Below are 18,057 nucleotides of genomic sequence, written 5' to 3' on the forward strand. Positions count from 1 at the left end.
ACTCTTTTATGTCTACCTAAGTTAAGTGCATAAGACTAGCTTTGTATTAATATAGCTTTACTAGTGGAATGGAATTAAGTAAAAAGAGACATTTGCCCTTTCTATCATTCAATAAATAGTTGACAAGCACTGCAGTGAAAAAAAGCAACTCCTATGTAGTGTTCTATTTTCCTTAAATTAGCCGGTTTTGGTCAACTTTGGTAAAGTAGGAATGATGCTGGGGAGGGGTGCCATTATCTAAATAGAAATACATACATAGATAGCAGACACATCAGGAAATTAAACATGGCTGAGATACTAATGGCATAAACCACCCCGAGATAGAAATGCTTAAAAAAATGATATGCCAGTAACAGGTCTGCAATCTTACCAGTCTCACAGGACTCCCTGGCTTACTCAGGGGCACAGATCACCTTTAATTATATGTCAAATCTAAGTCATTACAGTTACTGTAGGGAAAATTCTATTTCCATTGACAGATGATATAACCTCATCACTTGGCCTAGAAGCAGAACTCATCCAGACATAAAGAGATTCATAAAAAATGTTTCTGAACTAGCAAATTATTGCCATCCCTTAATACTGGTGGGCTGAAAACACTCAGTAACTTGTTGCACTAAAATTCAAGGAACAGCTTGCAATGTGGAGCCCTACTCACGCAGAATCTGGCCCTCAAGGCTTTATGGTTCCCGTCTGCTCAGGAGACACGTCCATTGCTCCCTCATTTCTTGTTTTCCAGAATAACAACAACAACAAAAATATAGCAGTTTTGTATTTTTTTCTGGTTTTAATGATGTCTAGTAGATGTGTTGTTTTCATTTGTAGCATATGTGACGTGGCTTTTAGAAGTAATTTATTTTTGGTGGCAAGCTGCTGATGCTTGCTCCCATGTTGGCTGTTAGCAATTAACACCTTCTGGTCCACTATGGACAATTTCCCACTTACTGCTTTTTAAGGTGCTAAAACTAATCTCCACCAGCTCTATGTCCCATAGCTCCATTTCACCCATTTTAGGCTTTTCTTACTGATAGCCAAGGTTTTTCTTTTCCTGGACTGATAATGACACATGACCCAGAGGATGTAGGGAAGTATCCCTACAAGACTTTGTTAAGCAGAATCCTCTGCTTATGAGGAGACTGAGGTGAGATAATATGTGTTAAAACCTTCTCAGAGGTGTTACCATGGACAAATACAAGTTTTGGCTGTGAAAACCACAGGTATGAGAGAAAGCTACCTCAAGAGAAGGAACTGAAGATGCCCTCGTTACTTGTTAAATGTTTGGCAGATGTATTTTTCATCAGAAAAATTAAAGTTTAGACAAGTTCTTTCACTTTTTCATGATCTGTGCCTGAGTGGTAGCCATGTTTTAAGGTCCATATGAAAATCTCACAAAAACAAATCTCTTCAATGCTTTTGTCACTTTTTATTTCTGGTCATGAGAACAAAGTTGCAATAATGATGAAAAGCCTTACTTACATGGACTTCACTGCATAAAACTATTGAGTCCTATTGGGTCTACTTTTACTCCTTGAAACTTTTATTTTTTGTGGGTCTGGGTTTGGTTTTGTTTTTTTGGGGGGGCTTTTCTAATTTTTTTTTTTTTAACATGGAAATGAAGTTTTAAACACTCAGAGATTCTGACACTTGCAGGAACAGTCCTCTACTATCTGAACAGCCTCCCCACTATCTGATGATATGTTGATTCATTGCAAGGTGACAGTCCTAATATTTGTATCCATTAGAGCAAGCACTGTGGTAAGATTATTTTGGAAAACAATCCCACAATATCAAAATGTAGTGGATGCTGCTGATGCTGGACTAACTTTAGCGGCTGGAAGCTGAGCATTCACTGCAGAAGGCTTTAGTCAGAAAAGCTCAGTAGCTTTAATCATCTGCTAATGACGATTTGCAGAGACCCATCAAATTCTACCTTTTCATTATCACTCAGGGAGTATGTAAGAACAGTGAGGGACAGCTAAATCAAAGGGCATCCAGAGTAAATCAAAATTTGGAAGAAGCCTCTAAAGCAAGAGGAAGTCTTTCCGTCTTGAGGAAATTATAGCTTTCAGTCCTACAGTGAATTCAGGGGTTTTCTGCCTGCCTCAAGTGACATTGCTTTAAACAGTACATTTCTGCAAAAATCACAAGGATTAAGAAAGCAAGGAAAGAGAAAGACAATGGGATACAATTACTTTTTACTACAAATCAATTTATGATGGTAAGATTTCTGAAGGAGAAAGATAATTATTTTAAAAAATTTCAGTCTTGTAAAGAGAGTAAAAGTTCCATACTTGAAAAAAAAAAAACCTTTCTGATGATGTCAGCACACAGAACAGAATCATCATTAATATTATTATGTGATTTCCATCTGTTAACGAAGCCACATGATTGGAGCTGCTAGAGAAACTGCCTTAATGAAACAAACACAGATAATGGATTTGAATAAATACACAAGCAAAAAGACAATGTCAGGCTCAGTCAGTTGGCAACATTAAATGCCGAGTAAATAAATAGGCTGTGTAGTGCTATACCATCCAGCAGGAATGTTATGCTGAATGCCTGGATCACTGCTTTCATAGCTTCTGTAGCCAATTTATTCTGGATTTTTTTGGATGAAGCCATGTTTTTGGGGTTTTTTTTGACAGCTCCTTTTCCAGGCAATTCCATTGGTACACTACACATGTGCCCTTGTTGTTCATATGGTCTGCAATCAGTCACAGGCTTTTTAAAACACTGTCCCCAGCCCTCTTCACTTGTCCAGAAAATATTTTACACGTATCCCTAACACTTTACCACTTAGTTCCCAAATCTATCTTATTGGCACAACAGATATTTCTGACAAACGCCCTTTAGTCCATCACAATATTTTTAAGCAGAGTCAGAAAATTATTTATATTATAATATTTATATTATTTATAAATCCATATTTATTTTTAGTTCATTTTTATATATGAGTAAAGCAGAGTGCTTGACAGCATTTTTTAGATGTCAAGATACACCAGGGATCAAACATTATTCCAAATTAGCCTCTGTAATGCACAGTAGAATGCAGTATCTATATGGATATACCCTCTCACAAGCCAGCATCTTCAAAAAAGTAAAATCTGTTTAAGAGTCCATATAGGGACTTGCCTTCGACAGTATTTAATCAGTCCAGAGAAGGACGTTTCTGGGACAGAATTTTTGAACATCTAGGCAATCCTACACTCAGAATAATTATTTTTAAACACAGTTCTCCAGAAAGCTGCTACTAATAACACATTTTAAACCTTTGGCAAAGTATGTGGTGATGTTTCCCCCTACACAAACTGAAAAACCAGGAGAGTGAAACACTGCCCGAGCAATCTCTCCATATGTAAGAGCCAACATTTCCTTTGCATGTTAGCTTTTTATCACCTCTAAAAAATGTCAGTGGGGACCAATGTTTATAAAACTTATGTTGTAATACACTAAAGTGCTTTGTGCTGGAGTACAGAGGTATATTTTTGACTGCTCATTTTTTCGCATAGAAATTAAGTCCTTGCTGCTTTGGAACACTTTTAGCATTGTATCACAAGATTGTACTACGAGTGAAGAACTTAGGCTTCAGGGTTGTTCCCAAAACATTAAAAGATGTAACATCAAAGAACGACCCAAAAATCATTGTTCCTGTAAGAAAGCATGAGCTTTTCAGTATGCTGATAAATGTACCACAGCCTAATACATTTTGTAGTTGTTATCCTCCACAGAGCCCTACCCTCCTTATGTCAGGAGAACACATATTTTTTCTCTTTTATTTAGCTTCTAATCTACACATTCTGTGAAGGTGAATAAATAAAATTATTACAAAAAAGAAGAGCAGCTGAGAAAAGTACTTAAGTGCATTCACTTCCCACACCTCCTCTAGAAACGAAATCTCAAAGAACAGAGGGATTTGCAGGAAAGGCACAACCCCCCCATAATATATAGACTGTCAAAGAGAGGATCATTAGATAAACAGTACCAAAGCATACTATAATGCATTTCTTATTTTGGAGGTCAGATTGGTTACACAGATCCCATGGCAAAGCAGTGATAGGGCCACAGAGCTGCTCTGCCCAAACATTCCCCCAGAGAGAGAACACATCAAAATCCCTCCCTTCATCTCCTACTTCCCAGTAGCTAAAAATTGGTTGCTATTTCTTTCTGTCTAGTAAGTGAAGTACTGAATTGCCACGATCAGCAACTAGAACTAGCAAGCTCTTCTTTGCTCGCATCTGAGCTCTCCTTAGTCTACATAAGATGTAAAGCATATTGGTATTTCCCAGCACGGCAAGAACAATAAGAATTCAAAAGTACTGATGTTTATTTTAGCTTTTAGGTAGTACCCCAGTCCTTGAGATCTAATGACTCATTCTTTGCTAATGAAGATTTGTTGGTATTTTTATCAGTTCATCCAATACATATTTCCAGGTAAAAATGGAACAAATGTTAGTGGTATAGGTGTCTAAATCATACTGCTTACTGTTGTTCTGCAAAAGCCTTTATCTCCACTGTTTTCTTTAAAACAGTTTCAGAGAGACACTTACCTTGTCTGACGGCTAGTGTTGTCGTGTAGACCAAGAACAGAAGTATATAATTGAGGAAGCTTTGAAAAACAGGTGTATTGGCATGGAAGTCTTCTGACAGATACTTGCTTGTGAGACCAATGCCACAGATAAGGAGGGAGAGCACCTGGCCAAGTGCCACAGACAGCAAGAGATCCCTGAAAGGAATGAGAATAACAGACATAAAACACTCAGCCTCCTCACTAAGGAGGAAATGCTCATCCTCCTCACTAAGGAGGAAATGCTCATCCTCCTCCAGAAGTCATGTTCAACATTTCTGGGACACGTAAGAAACATGATGCTTCAGTCAATGAGGGGACCTTCTGGGTATAACCAACATAACATTTCCATTATTTCTGCTCTTATCATGAGCGTAAACATTGCACCAACACAGGAGCTTTTATTCACATGTTAAACAACAGCAGATGGCATGTCCCTATCATTTAATTTTGCATTTCACATTTCACAAAGGATAAATGATAGTTTAAATCAACCAAAACATGGTACTGCTTCCTTTGAGCACTCCCCTCAACAGAAAGACCCAGAAGCATCGAGACACAGTGGGAAACACAGCTCTTTCAGGACTCAGCAGCCAAAGAGAAAAAGAAGATAAAGGATTATGTTTCATCATCAAGATGAATTTACATTTCATCATATAAGCTATTCTTTCCACCTACTGTGCAAATATATTTATATTTTCTTTCATCTTTTTAACTGCTTACTTTCTCTTCTGCTTGATGGTAACAGGAGGTTCCAATTTTCCCCTTCCTGTCTCCTTCTGGTTGTTAGAAATGTATTTTCTAGTTAGGCTTTTTGCTTTAATCTGTTTTTCTTATTCTTCATCTCCAGTATCTTCTGCATTCTCCTATTACAACCCCATTCTCTTTCCCCACAGTTCTCAAATAGTTCCTTCTTTTGTGCATGTTCTCTGTCTTCCTATAATTGTCTCTTTACTGCAGAAATTGCTATATCTGAAAGACTTTTTTCCTTCAAATACCTCCATCTCTTTTACTCTTCTTGGGCTGTCTTTACCAGACAGCCCAACTGAGTCCAAACAATCCTCCTTTTCCAAATTTTGTCACAGGATCTCCTATGCCCACAACACAGGAATATCTCTTATTTTTTAAATTACCCTGAAGAGTTTTCTCAGGTCCCCCATATGTCAGCACTCTTGTGCTGACCAGGCCTGCTCTACAGCTACACCTTCCCATGCAGAAGAATGAAATGCAAAAGTGTTGGTCTGGTAGAGAAGCAAGAAAAACCACACCAGGGAGAGCAAAGGGCATGCAAAGGGGACATCTGGTCCGAGCCCTGCCCACTGCTGCTGATGCTGCCACCAACTCTCAGGAAAGAGGAGCTGAGCTCCCTAGGGGAAGACATGAAGGAGAGGAGCATGTTCTGCAATGTCTCATTTGAGCTTGGAATGAGGAAAGGGAACTAGGCAATCCTAAGGGAGAAGAGGAAGGAGGGCAGCACCCTGCTCAGCTACAGCAGTATTTCATGTGTGTTCTCTGCCAGACAGTTAAAACAAATGTTGCTTCAAGGCTGCTTTGCTTTCCCTGACAGATTTCCCTGACCTCGGCTCTGCGTGTTTGGCAGTGATGAGCATCTGTGCTCCTACAACTTGGTAAACTCAAGTGTCAAATTTGTTTCCCTTTTTCTCATAAACAATCCTCCCACTAATGTGTCACGGTGTCAGTCATGGCGTGATTTAACCAAAGAGACACAGGAAAGCACAGGAGGCTGGGTAGTTATATTCAGCTAACATACCTCGCTGACAAACAGCCTGACACACAGAGTAAAGAACAAACTTTATTGTGCTGAACCCTGTGTTTTGATGGGAGATGGCTGGATAAGTAGCAAGTAAGACTCTACTACTGCTACCTCTGCTTTCACATTACTCACTCTACTGTGAAACACAACCATGGGAAACAAGCACACTCAACAAAGGTGACATCCAAGACCGTGATGCAAATGCTGCCTACACTGTTGATCCTCAATTCCTGCTGTTACCTGCTCTGCTGTTGACATGGAATAGGAAATTTAAATAGTGACTGCAATTTAAATCCACATATTAATCTTGCACATTTGTTTACAGTTCTTCATTAAGCTGGATATTGTCTCCTGCATCCTTTCGTAATTAAGCTTCATGCAGGGTTGTCCTCTTGCCTACTGCCATTTCTATAGTTTCATTTCATTAGTAAATGAGATGTTTGTAAATCGGTTGCCTGCTTTACATGAAATGCAGGTGTGTCCCTGCATCTCGGCTGTGCCTGTGAGTGAAAGTTGCATTACAATCATTGTGGGACTGCACCTGCTCTGAAGAGAAGCATCTTGGATCCTACTGAGATTTACATAAAGCTAAACACACCCTCTCTCAGGAAAGGATTCTCACAATAACATATTTTTTGCTTCCTAGGGCTGTTAGCTATTGGGAACCACAGTAATCATTACATTTTTTCAGACTGGTGGGAAGTTTGATGAGGTCTTACAAAAGGCATATATTTTAGTTCAGCTCCCTATATTCAGGTGTGTCACCAGGCCTAACCAGCCTGTACTGACATTTGCATTAAAAATCCAACCAACAAAACCTGAAAAACACCAGGTATATTTCAAAGCTGTGTTTGATAGCTGAAGCCCTCTCTGGTGTAGGTTTTGATTCTCTCATTGCTATTTTGCAATTTATAAAACAACCATATTTTTTCATAGTTGATTCTTTGCCAAGTCATTCAACCACATCTACAGGTGGCAGTTTTCCTAAAGAGTTGATGTCTACAGCATAAACACACACACACACATACAGCCTGTCCTCAGCTTCTGTATTTTATATTTCATAAACTTATAAACGTAATTTATATTTTATCGTCTTATTCCTAAAAAGTCATTGAGAATAACTTTCTATGTCTTTTGTCAATTATAAAATATGTCCAAAAATCCACTTGCTATTGTATTATTGAAGTAATCAATGAACACAAAGGGTAATTGGAGTTCAGTAAATATAGACATGGACAAAAATCAAGACTGTGAATCTAAATACCACCAAGTCTGTAGGTAAGGGTTGAATCAGTATAATCTCTGTAATTTGAAAGAGCCGTTGAGTTAAAATTGTCTTTTAGATGAAAACAGAATGTAAAAACTGCAGAAAACTACTTTGTGAGAGTCCAAGTGCAAGTAGTACCATCAATGTCACTGTCTTTCAAAACGCTGACTACATAAATGATATTGAGTACATACACATTGCTTGTCTCTGATTTTAGCACACATTTGGTATTCCTAATTATGTAAGAAAACTCATTCTGAAATCAAGCTGTTGTGCCTCTCTTCCAGTCATGACTTAGTTAAACATTTCACAACTGATGGATGACGCAGAGAGATACAAATCTTTTATTCTTATTTCATCAGTGCAAAGAGTTAGATGTTTAAGCAGAACTAATTCAAGTGCCCATGAAATGCTCAGAGTTGAAGCAAAGGTGATCTATTTTACAAAGTAGATCTAATAGATCTTAACTACTCCTAAGATAGTTCATGCTCACATTAAACTCTCCTGCCACACCTAGTTATATGCCCATTACAGACATGAATGACAAGCAGTGGCACAGAAGATTTTGTGTCCACCCCTTCTCTCACCACTGTAGCCTGTGACACACTATTACCATGGAAAACAATAATGAAATGAAAAGTAAGTAAGAGAAAGCAAATCACAAGATCAATAAAATGCTCATTTTTGCCTTGGCTGAATGGCAGAGAACAACTTATCTCTCTCCAAATAGAAAAGTGGAAACAAATCTTAAATTACTTGTTTAAATTAGTGACAATGTCAGCAGCAATATAGAAAAATACAATTTTTTGATAAATCTAATAACCAATGTTAGATACCTGAATTTTACAAAAAAATGCTGTTTAACTATATTGACTGTATTTCATTTTTTATACATTAACTGTATTTAATTTTTTTTCCTGCAATGATCTAATTATACAAGAGTCCTAACTCCTAAGCCTTTAATACCTGGATAAGAATAATGACATACCCATTCTTTTTTAAGAAGCAGCAGCAAGCAAACACTGAAAAGGAGATTTCAATGGCTGTGGAAAACCTACTATTTCTTTTAGACAAATTAAAAAGACACTAACCCAGTGCTGTCATCTCTGGACTCATAACTATCTTCCCCAAAAATCATAATAATGTTGAAACATGGCTCCTATCTGCAATATCTTCTGTGTTGCTTTTCATATGCTCCAGCACTCAAAGGCTGGCACAAAGGATGATTTCTTCTCCAAGCCTTTTGTCTATCGTGCTGGGTTCAGTAGCACATTCATTCACTGAGGAAGCAACATTCATTCATATCTTGAAGAAAGGCTGTGTAGTTCGATGGCCTTCAAACAGTACACCAAAAAGAGAGTCTCGCTACAAAAGGCTTTATAGAAGTGAGTGTTTCTGCCTTTCAGGATCCAATTTCTCTTTAGCTGAGTGCTATTCTATTTCTCTACTTGTATTCTATTTAAATCAAAATAAAGCAATTCTTAAAAAATCCCATTTTCCCTCACTAACACCAACAGTACTTTTGCAAACCAAGTTAAAACAGGGAATGATCTTCAGCTTGTAGTTAAACTTTGATCTCCTAAATGCATAGAATCATTGAATCATTTAGGCTGGAAAAGGTCATTTAGTCCAACCATTAACCTAGGATCAGATGGGTATTTTGCAGTGAGAAGTAGGTCAGAATTACTCCTATACCTCCAGGTGTCATGTTGCTAAGAGGGTTTTTCATAGCACACGAACAGAATTTAAAAAATACTTCTTTACTGTCTCTTTAGAAGTGGACCCAGAAGACAAAGCCTCATCTTTACATTGGGAACCATTTAATTCTGTTTAAATGTCTGGGCTGGTAGCTGCTCTGCATCCTTTGTACTTGTTCCTCCAGGCTTATGGAAATTTCTGTCACTTGAGTATCTCCTTCTTTATCAGCCATGACAAAGCCAAACTTCTGAAGGCAGACATTCTCATATCAAAGAACTCTGAAGCTAGTGCTTGGTTCCTTGCACATTCACAGTGGTGTAATAAAATGTACTAAACAGCTATCTGAAGGTTATCCTGTAATTATTTTTCATGAAGTTATTTAGCTCTGAATACTAGTTCATTCCCATATCCTCCCCAGAACACAGAAACACTCTTCACAACACAAAATCGAGCGGTGCAACATTCAGAAGGAGCCACACAATCACAGCTGCTGTATGCTGGAGAATCAGTGACATTTAGAGGGTGGCCAAGTGATTTAAACATTCAGGCCTATTTAATTGACACTAAATCCTGTTTTAAAGCACTCTCCATGTCAGTTTAATTTAACTGCTTTCCTTCCTCTCTTTTGCACTTATTTGGTATCTTTCCACTAGTAAGTCCCCACTGCATCAGTTTTAGAGTATCTCAGATGGTAAAGAACAGAGGCTATCACTACTTTTAATCTCTAGCATGAGACGTGTTAATCCTTCAGCATGCCACAGGCTCCAGCAGACACAAGACTGGCAGTCTGTTTTCTGAGCCAAAATTTCACTAGAGGAACACATCTGTAAAGGCTGCTTTATAGCACTGTTAGAAAGGGCCTGCAGGCAGGATCACACTTTCTCCAGGATGGTAATGACTGCCACACAAAGTTACCACTCCAAATGTCCCAAGCGTGTATTTTAAAAAAGAAAAAAAAGATACACTTCATTCAGAGACTGACAACTGCTATCCCATAGTGAAGCTGATGTCTGTCACAGCACCGTGATTTTGCCAAGCTTTTTCATTTGAGTGCATTTTACTGTGTTTCTATAAAAGCATGAGGAAACATAAAACAAGGTCTTAAAAACTTCACATTGATTCAAAGTAAGCAGAAGCTATGCCCCTATAGAAATCCAGTCAAGTTTATTTAAATGCTTACAGGTGGATGTGGAATCTTATTTTAAGATTCTACTTATCTGGTAGAAATATTGATGCATATTACCATAGACAAAACAGGAACAGCACATGTCAAAATCACAAATACTAACCACCATCACCAGCATGGAATGTGGCTGTTTTCACTGCAGCTGAGTTCCTAAATTCCCACACCACCCCCCATCTGAATAGCTGCTTAATGAGGACACGGACATTACTTCCATATTTTGTGGTTCACACTTAACACTGACATAGGCAGCTTGTGAAAGAATAAATTAACAAGATTTGTTCTGGACAATCAACTGAGCTCTCACTGAAAGCTAAAGCTGCAGATTTTCTAATAGCTTTGAAGCATATGAAGTCTCCTATTAGTCCTGCATTGCTCTAAAATTGATTGCATCTAGAGGACAATATTCTACACTAATTTTGCATGGAAATTTGTCTTTTCTTATTTTCCCCTTATTCTAACAAGCCTGTTACACAGGGGAGAAATGCTACAAGTTGGCACACGCAACCCTTCCCTCCTCTCTGCCTCTCTCAAAAAGGTAAGGATTGCAGCAAGTACCTTCAGTTAATGCATCAAAGCTGCTCTAAATTGCTTTAGAGCAATTTACAGAAGCAGTCCCAATATTCTGTAATTAGATGTTCACAGCACTAATAGCAACCACATCGCCCAACACTTATACTGAAAATAACATCATGGGCTGATGTGCCATGGTATTCTATTGGCCAACCACTCCCATAGTCTACATTCTCTGTAATCATTCTAGATGATGTCTCAAGAAAATACAGTGGATTTGTAGCTCTAAATAAAAGACACTTTTGATATTTCTGGCAAGGAAGAACAAACCAATGTAAAATATTTTCAGAATATAGGTATCAAGCCATTGCTGAACAGTGAATACCAAAGTCTGAATCTCAACTAAAGCCATACACTGCATTAAAATACAAACAAACACTAATATTAACTGACAAATCAGAGAAAGAAACCCATGCAACACCAAGCCTATCCATAATTTAATTCCTCCTGAGTCACTATTTTTAAATCATTATTGCATTTATGTGATGTACAGGCTTTGTACTGGATCTCGGCACAAAGGGTGGGTTTTCCACACAGTGAGTTGCAGAGTACCTGAAGCTCCTGAGGCTCGAAAGAAATTCTCTGTGCCATAAGTGGGGGGTAGGAGGGGAGCTCTGCACCTTCTTTTTCTCATCATCCTCCCTTGCCACTTCCCCAGCAACTTGTCACTTGCACTGCAGCTCTGCTTTCCTCAGCAGGGGCCAGCATTTCATTGCAGCATCCAAGGGACAGCCCTGAGGGACAGCGAAGGGACAGCCACACCTGGGCACGCAGCCAGCACTTCCCTAGAGTTGAAGAAACCCCAGCAGCCACTGCCTTGGCTGGAGGGACACCCTGGGCCTGGGGAAAGCTGCCCATGTTTCTTATCCTTTGCTTTTTGGCTTTCCTAGTTGCTTTGAGGTTCTTCCATTCAAGACATTAAGATTCTAATTTGTATGCAAATACAATTGAGCTTGATTTTAAGAGCCTTTTGGGGACATCACTTAAAATCAAAGTGTAGGTACATCTGCCTCAAAGCTGTGGCAGACTCAGGCTCTGCTGCTTTTCAGTGATAGCTTGAGAGACCAGCCCAGATTGTTGACTTTGGATGAAAACAAAGCAGAATCACATTCAGCAAGCCTTGGGAGTCTCTGAAGCAATTTCTTAAGATGAGCTTTTACCTAATAAATGTCCCAATTCTTGTATATTGCCAATTACAGCAATTCTTGAAAATGGGTTTAATTTACCACACGCTTATATCCAAATCCACACACATACACACAAACACGCTCATAGTTATGTGTGTTTTACAAAACTTTGGTAACTGGAATTTTTTAAAGCCTATTCTTACACAGATAAAACATATCCCTGCATTTAATAGTTAACTATATACTGTTGAGACGTCTGCTGCACTGACTCTAAGTGCAAAGAAGGCACTCCTCTTTAACTTTTATTATTGAGTAAGATATATGTTTAAAGACAGCAAAGGAAAGTGTGGTGACAAAACTTCCATGCTCTTATCTTGATGGAGTCCAGTGCTAAATCCCTACAAGCAAATTGAAGGCATGGCGCGTGTGTGCGTGTTGGTGCAATATGCTAATAGTCATCCTCATCCTACCAGAGAGCTAAAAAAGAAAATAAAGCATGCTTATCCTAAAAACATGCCTAGGTTTTGAAACAGCTATCTGCCTTCCAATCAGCAATTTCCTGGTTCCTTTTCAAGTAAAAATCACCAGACTTTCAGCCCCAGACGCTTTTTCTCTGTAACAATGATGGTCTCTCCATATACAGTTCTTGCCAACTTCTCAGCCTATACTAGATAGACTGAAAATATTTCAATCTTTCCGATGAAATCAAATGTAGAATTACAGATGACCATGAGAGAGAAGAATTGTATTTCAGGTTATTTTAGTCAAATAAATTGACTGAAGTTACCTGAAGTCCATAAATTTTTATAAATTTCACTGCACCCAAGTATAACTAGAGAAATAAAGATATATATATATGTATATATTTGATGTAGACTGGAATAATAAATGACAGGATTAACTTTCCATACAAGAGTTTACAAAACTAGTTACAAACATCAACTGCTCAATATGGTACTTTTGAAAAAGCAGCTTCTTCCATCATTATCCAGAAATTAATTCAAAAGTGATATTTCCAGTCTTAGAAATAGAGTAAGATACTCAATTATGTATTAAGAGTGAGCTGTAATATCTCAAGCTAGAAATCCATGTGACAGCTACTGAAAATACCACATTTTTGCCAACGAAATCTAGGCAGTCATTGGGCTGCTGATCAGTTATTTTTATCATTCAGGAATAAAGCACACAAATAGATGTGGTTTTGAGATGGATATTTATCTTTACTCTTTTCTAAATGCACCAGTCTGAGCTTTCAGATGTTGAAAGTAATGAGGATGTGGAAGGACTGATGGCTCTCTGTTTCTTGTAGAAAAGAAATTCACTGTCAAATTGCATTAGCTCATCTCACTTGCAGTAGTTTTTACGCCTAAGGCTCAGGACATTATAAATACAGTGATGAATATCTTTAGATAGTATGAGAAAGAGTTATAAAGTTTCAGTTCACTTAAGATCATCACCAGCTCCCAGTTTTCTCAGAGGAGCTGAAAGCCTACAGTAATAGACCTGGATGATTCCCAGCATCAAGAAAAATAGCTCACCGGTGCCCAAAGTAGTACAACATCACTTCTTACTGCTCTCTTGCCATTACTGTACAGTGCTAATACAGTTCAAACTGATGGGGGTTTATGGACTCTTACAGCTTTTGAGAGACAGTTGATAAGGGAGATGAAAAGCATTTCAGCTCTTCCTATACCCCTGCCACTGATAAGCCAATCTTGATTTGAACGGTCTGATGGAAAACAAGTTCAAACGACTCAAGATTCCTCAAGTGATAGATGCTACTGTAACTTAATTCAATGTTGTCAGAAGCACATAAGTATGGACTTGGAGTTCCTAGAAAATAGTACGTATGTGAGTCAGGATGATGAATGACTTCAGATTTTCCCTGATGCTCCTGAAAGTGGCAAAAATTGTTGCTGAATTTCTGTCCCCATACAATTCATAACTCTAAGTATATGCATATGTGTGTACTGACTGTTCATCTGCAATTAAGCAGCTAAAAATATTACAGCTTCCTTGTAAAACTGGAGGCCAAAAAAAGACAGGTGTCAATATCGGAAGCGCAGAAATGCATCTATGAATATCATGGCTGGCTTTTGGAGAAATGAAATTACTAACTCAATTATTACAAGAGGTAGATTTTTTTCCATTTTTTAAATACCAGTTCATTTGCAAAATAAATAACAGTGATTTTTCATTCTAGAGCGTACTGAATATTGCAACTGTTTAATTTAAAAATCAAATTTATCTGCTTAGATTGTGCAAAATCTTTCACAAAAACTAACTACATTTAAAACTTCAGAACACAACAGTTACTCTTTTTTTCCTGCAACTCTTGAAAATTGTTCAAGTTCAAAAAACCCTGCTTCTGTGTGTGACATTTTCTCCCCAAGTAGGTATATGCAATTCCCAAAAGCTTGCATTGTTTTTACAGTGAGTTTCTACTCCATAATCTACATTCTTGAAGCATGTAAAAGAAACCTTAAGAAAAATGTCCTTAAATTGGCCCCGGAATACTGGCCCCTTATTTGCACCCCTGGTACAGAAAGACAAAGGATACCCACATTAGCATTTCATCAAGGACAGCGCTAAACCATTGCACACTTTTCTATATCTCCATCTACTTCAAAGAAGAGATTCTCATGTGCCTGTGGCTCATTCTAACTTCAGCTCTTCCAGGCTCTGACCTTCTTTTGCTTTTTCCCATGTGTGGGTTGTATTGCTGCTACCTCATTCTGCAGCCCCTCGAGCAGAAGTAATGCTCAAAGTTGCTTGCTCATGGATATTATGACGAACACAAGGACATTAAAATTTTATGCATTTTTTTCCCAACAGTGCTTTAATGCATGGAGGCCAGGATTTTCCCCCTTTGGGTGAGTGTCTTTCTTTATCCTATTCCTGCCTGTGAAGCCTGTATACTGAGTTTCAGGGTGGCACAACTTCATTATGGAAAAACAGAAAACACCCTCAATAGATCTACCACTAACCTGGTGGTTGATACACCACAGAAGGCAGAATATGTGAGTGCAAGTCCTCAGAAGACCCCTGAAGCCACTTAGGCAAACAATTTAAGAGTTTGGCTGCTTTACTGAGCTAGGTGTCACCTTCTGGAAGAGAAGTTTGTGCTCTGGCTCTAGAGAAATTGCAGAAGCAGAGCTGGAGAGTGAATTCCTGGTTGGGGTCAGTGACTACCCCAGGGCTACAGTAATGAGAGGTTTCAGCAGGGAGCACCCTTCCTGGCCCAGCTGGATCAATTGCCCTAGTCGCAGAACTTGAAAGGTGTTGAGTTTTCTTCTCTGTCTCTTACTGGTCCTTTCTGAAAGCCAGGTCCCTCCAAGGCATTTTGAGCTGGGTGCTCAGAATTGATTCAGCAAAAACCCAGGGGTGCTCTCACTGGTCCTCTCTCTGCCTTCCTATTTCTAAGATACAGAAGGGTCTAGCAGGAAAGGAAGCACTCGGTAAAAGGGGACACAGCAAAACCAGTCTTACTGAAAGGCGGAGTGCAAGTACTCCTCCTTCTTGCTTTTGCTGTCTGTTCAATACACAGCAGTGATAATCATTACTCAGCCAAAACTACACAAGAGGTCCAAACTTCTGCATCTGTGTTCTTCTGCATTCTGTATACAATTCAAAAAGAAAGAAAGCCATTTTAAGTGGAAATTACAACTGGAGAGAATTCAACTCCTGCTAAATGAAAAGTCCAACAACACCAAGTTCTTAATTTTTAGGAAAGAGTGTGGTTGTTCTGGTTTACTGCTCTACCCTTAGGCTCCAAGATCAATCTCTCCTTCCTCTCTTCCTTTCAGTTCTGTGAAACAGCATGACTGCCTGTGTCAACAGTGCAAATTTTCTACAGACCTGACACACAATGATGGAACAGGCTCAGCTGAAAAAACATAAGGCCACTGATCTCATTTTTCCTGTTTTATTAGAATTCAGAATTGCAAGGTGTTTGAAATAAATAAAAATAAATAAACTGTAAGTGGTCTGGAAAGTCGCCAGCTGCAGATTTTTAGAGTCAAGACAGAGAAATTCCTGGCCTACAGGAAGCTGCTGCAGTGCTGAATGTATGACCAAAGTCAATGATTGCTTAAAGACAGAGAACGATGAATCACTTAAATTAAAAGGAAAACTGTGAAAAAAGGGGAGCTGTAAAGTCCTCTTGAAGGAAATAAACCAAGTGACATTTGCCAGAGCATTGCTCCCTGTCTTACAGGTTGCTTTACTGCAATTTCTTCACAATAGTAGCATCTAAATTTCAGATATGCAAAAGAAGCAAAGAAAACTCAACCATGCAGAAGATTTTCTTCATAGGTACAATTTTGCCTTGCCAGCATTGAAGAGTAGAGTCATGCAAAGGCAATGAGCAGGCTGTAACCAGGCCATTGAGGGTGTCCTCAGTGTGTGCAGCTGATATGCCATCTCCTTCCCATATACAGGGCAACAGCATGCCAAAACACACCCTCACCCAGGAGAACATGGATCAAAACTGATGTTCTGGATGCATCAGATGAGATCAGCCTTGTGTGGTTTTCCCAGTATATGCTGGGAAGTTAATCAGCACCATGTCACTCTCCTGACAGTGGTGGATACAGAGGAGACACAGATCTGTTCTTCCCCTTATCCTTCAGGTGTGCCAACTTCCCCATCCCCAGTACTGGGGAGTGGCATGGTATTTTCCCATGGTTGCGCTGCAGTGGCTCCTGTATTGGTTCACCCTCACAACACCCCAATCAGAGAGATTCACAGAATATCCTGAGTTGGAAGGGACCCAAGGATCACTGAATCCAACTCCTGACCCAGCACAGGACACCCCAAGAGTCGTATCATGCCTGAGAGCATTGTCCAAAAGCTTCTTGAACTCTGGCAGACTTGGTGCTGTGACCACTTCCCTGGGGAGCCTGTGCCCATGCTCAGCCACCCACTGGCTGAGAATGGTTAAGCATTATTATCTATCTAGTGGTTATCCTAGCAGCTGAGTTAAACTTCCCTTGATACAGCTTCAGTCCATTCTCTGGTGTCATGCCACTGGTCACCACAGAGAAGAGATCAGTGTCTGTTACTCTTCTTCCCCTCACGAGGAAGTTGTAGACTGCAATGATGTCTCCCCACAGTCTCATCTTTTCCAGGCTGAACAAACCAAGTGACCTCAGCCACTCCTCAATGGCTTCCCCTCAATGCCCTTCACCATCTTCATGTCCCTCCCTTGGATGCTGTGTTACAGCTTTATAACCTTCTTGTACTATGGTGCTGAAAACCCCACACAGTGCTCAAGGTGAAGCCACACCAGTGCAGTGCAGAACAGAACAATCACGTCCTTCAATCAGCCTCCACAAGGCTCAGACTGCACTCTCTGATGAAGTTCATCTCCTGTGAAGACAGCCATGGAGGATCCCGCTACAGGTTAGGCATCTCTCCAAAAGGATGGCTTCTCAAAACCAGAATAAAAAGTCCATTGGTGTGCAGGGAGGCTTCCTCACAGACCAGCTGCCTTTCTTTAGCAGAGGACCTTTTGCCTCCCAGCCATATAAGTGTGGTCACAACCTTCAGTTGGCAAGTTTATTTTATTTTCCCTCCCAGCATGATTCACATCTGTGCTTGCAGCACAGAGAGCAGGGGGTCAGTCTGGCAGTTGAAAAGTGTGAGGAAAAATCAGGGATGAAATAATATTCTGTGTAAGCATGACATTTGAGACACTCTGCTCTAAAGCTTTAGACTGCTACTGTTACAAAAATACATGCATAAACCTATCATTAGCATTAAAAAGATTAGGAAGTACTTCTGTGTTACTCAATAGCACTTGCTCTGCAGAAATCACCTTTCTGAAAGGCATTTAAGGCTGTGGTTGTAACTGAAGGATAAAATCCCAGT

General features: G+C 39.3%; 1 protein-coding gene across 2 annotated transcripts in view; it reads right to left on the minus strand.

Moving 5' to 3' along the window:
* The window catches only part of SLC35F1 (solute carrier family 35 member F1), a 232,914-nt gene that overhangs the window by 97,091 nt on the left and 117,766 nt on the right, over window positions 1-18,057 (minus strand). For both annotated transcript variants that reach the window (XM_066179341.1, XM_066179340.1), the window contains exon 2: window positions 4,548-4,723. In XM_066179341.1, coding sequence (XP_066035438.1) covers window positions 4,548-4,723 — 176 coding nt within the window. The remainder of the gene's footprint in view (window positions 1-4,547; window positions 4,724-18,057) is intronic.

The sequence above is a fragment of the Chamaea fasciata genome, unplaced genomic scaffold, assembly GCF_029207755.1.
Source record: "Chamaea fasciata isolate MVZ Bird 193981 ecotype frontalis unplaced genomic scaffold, bChaFas1.0.hap1 SCAF_3, whole genome shotgun sequence".
Classification (NCBI taxonomy): Eukaryota; Metazoa; Chordata; class Aves; order Passeriformes; family Sylviidae; genus Chamaea; species Chamaea fasciata.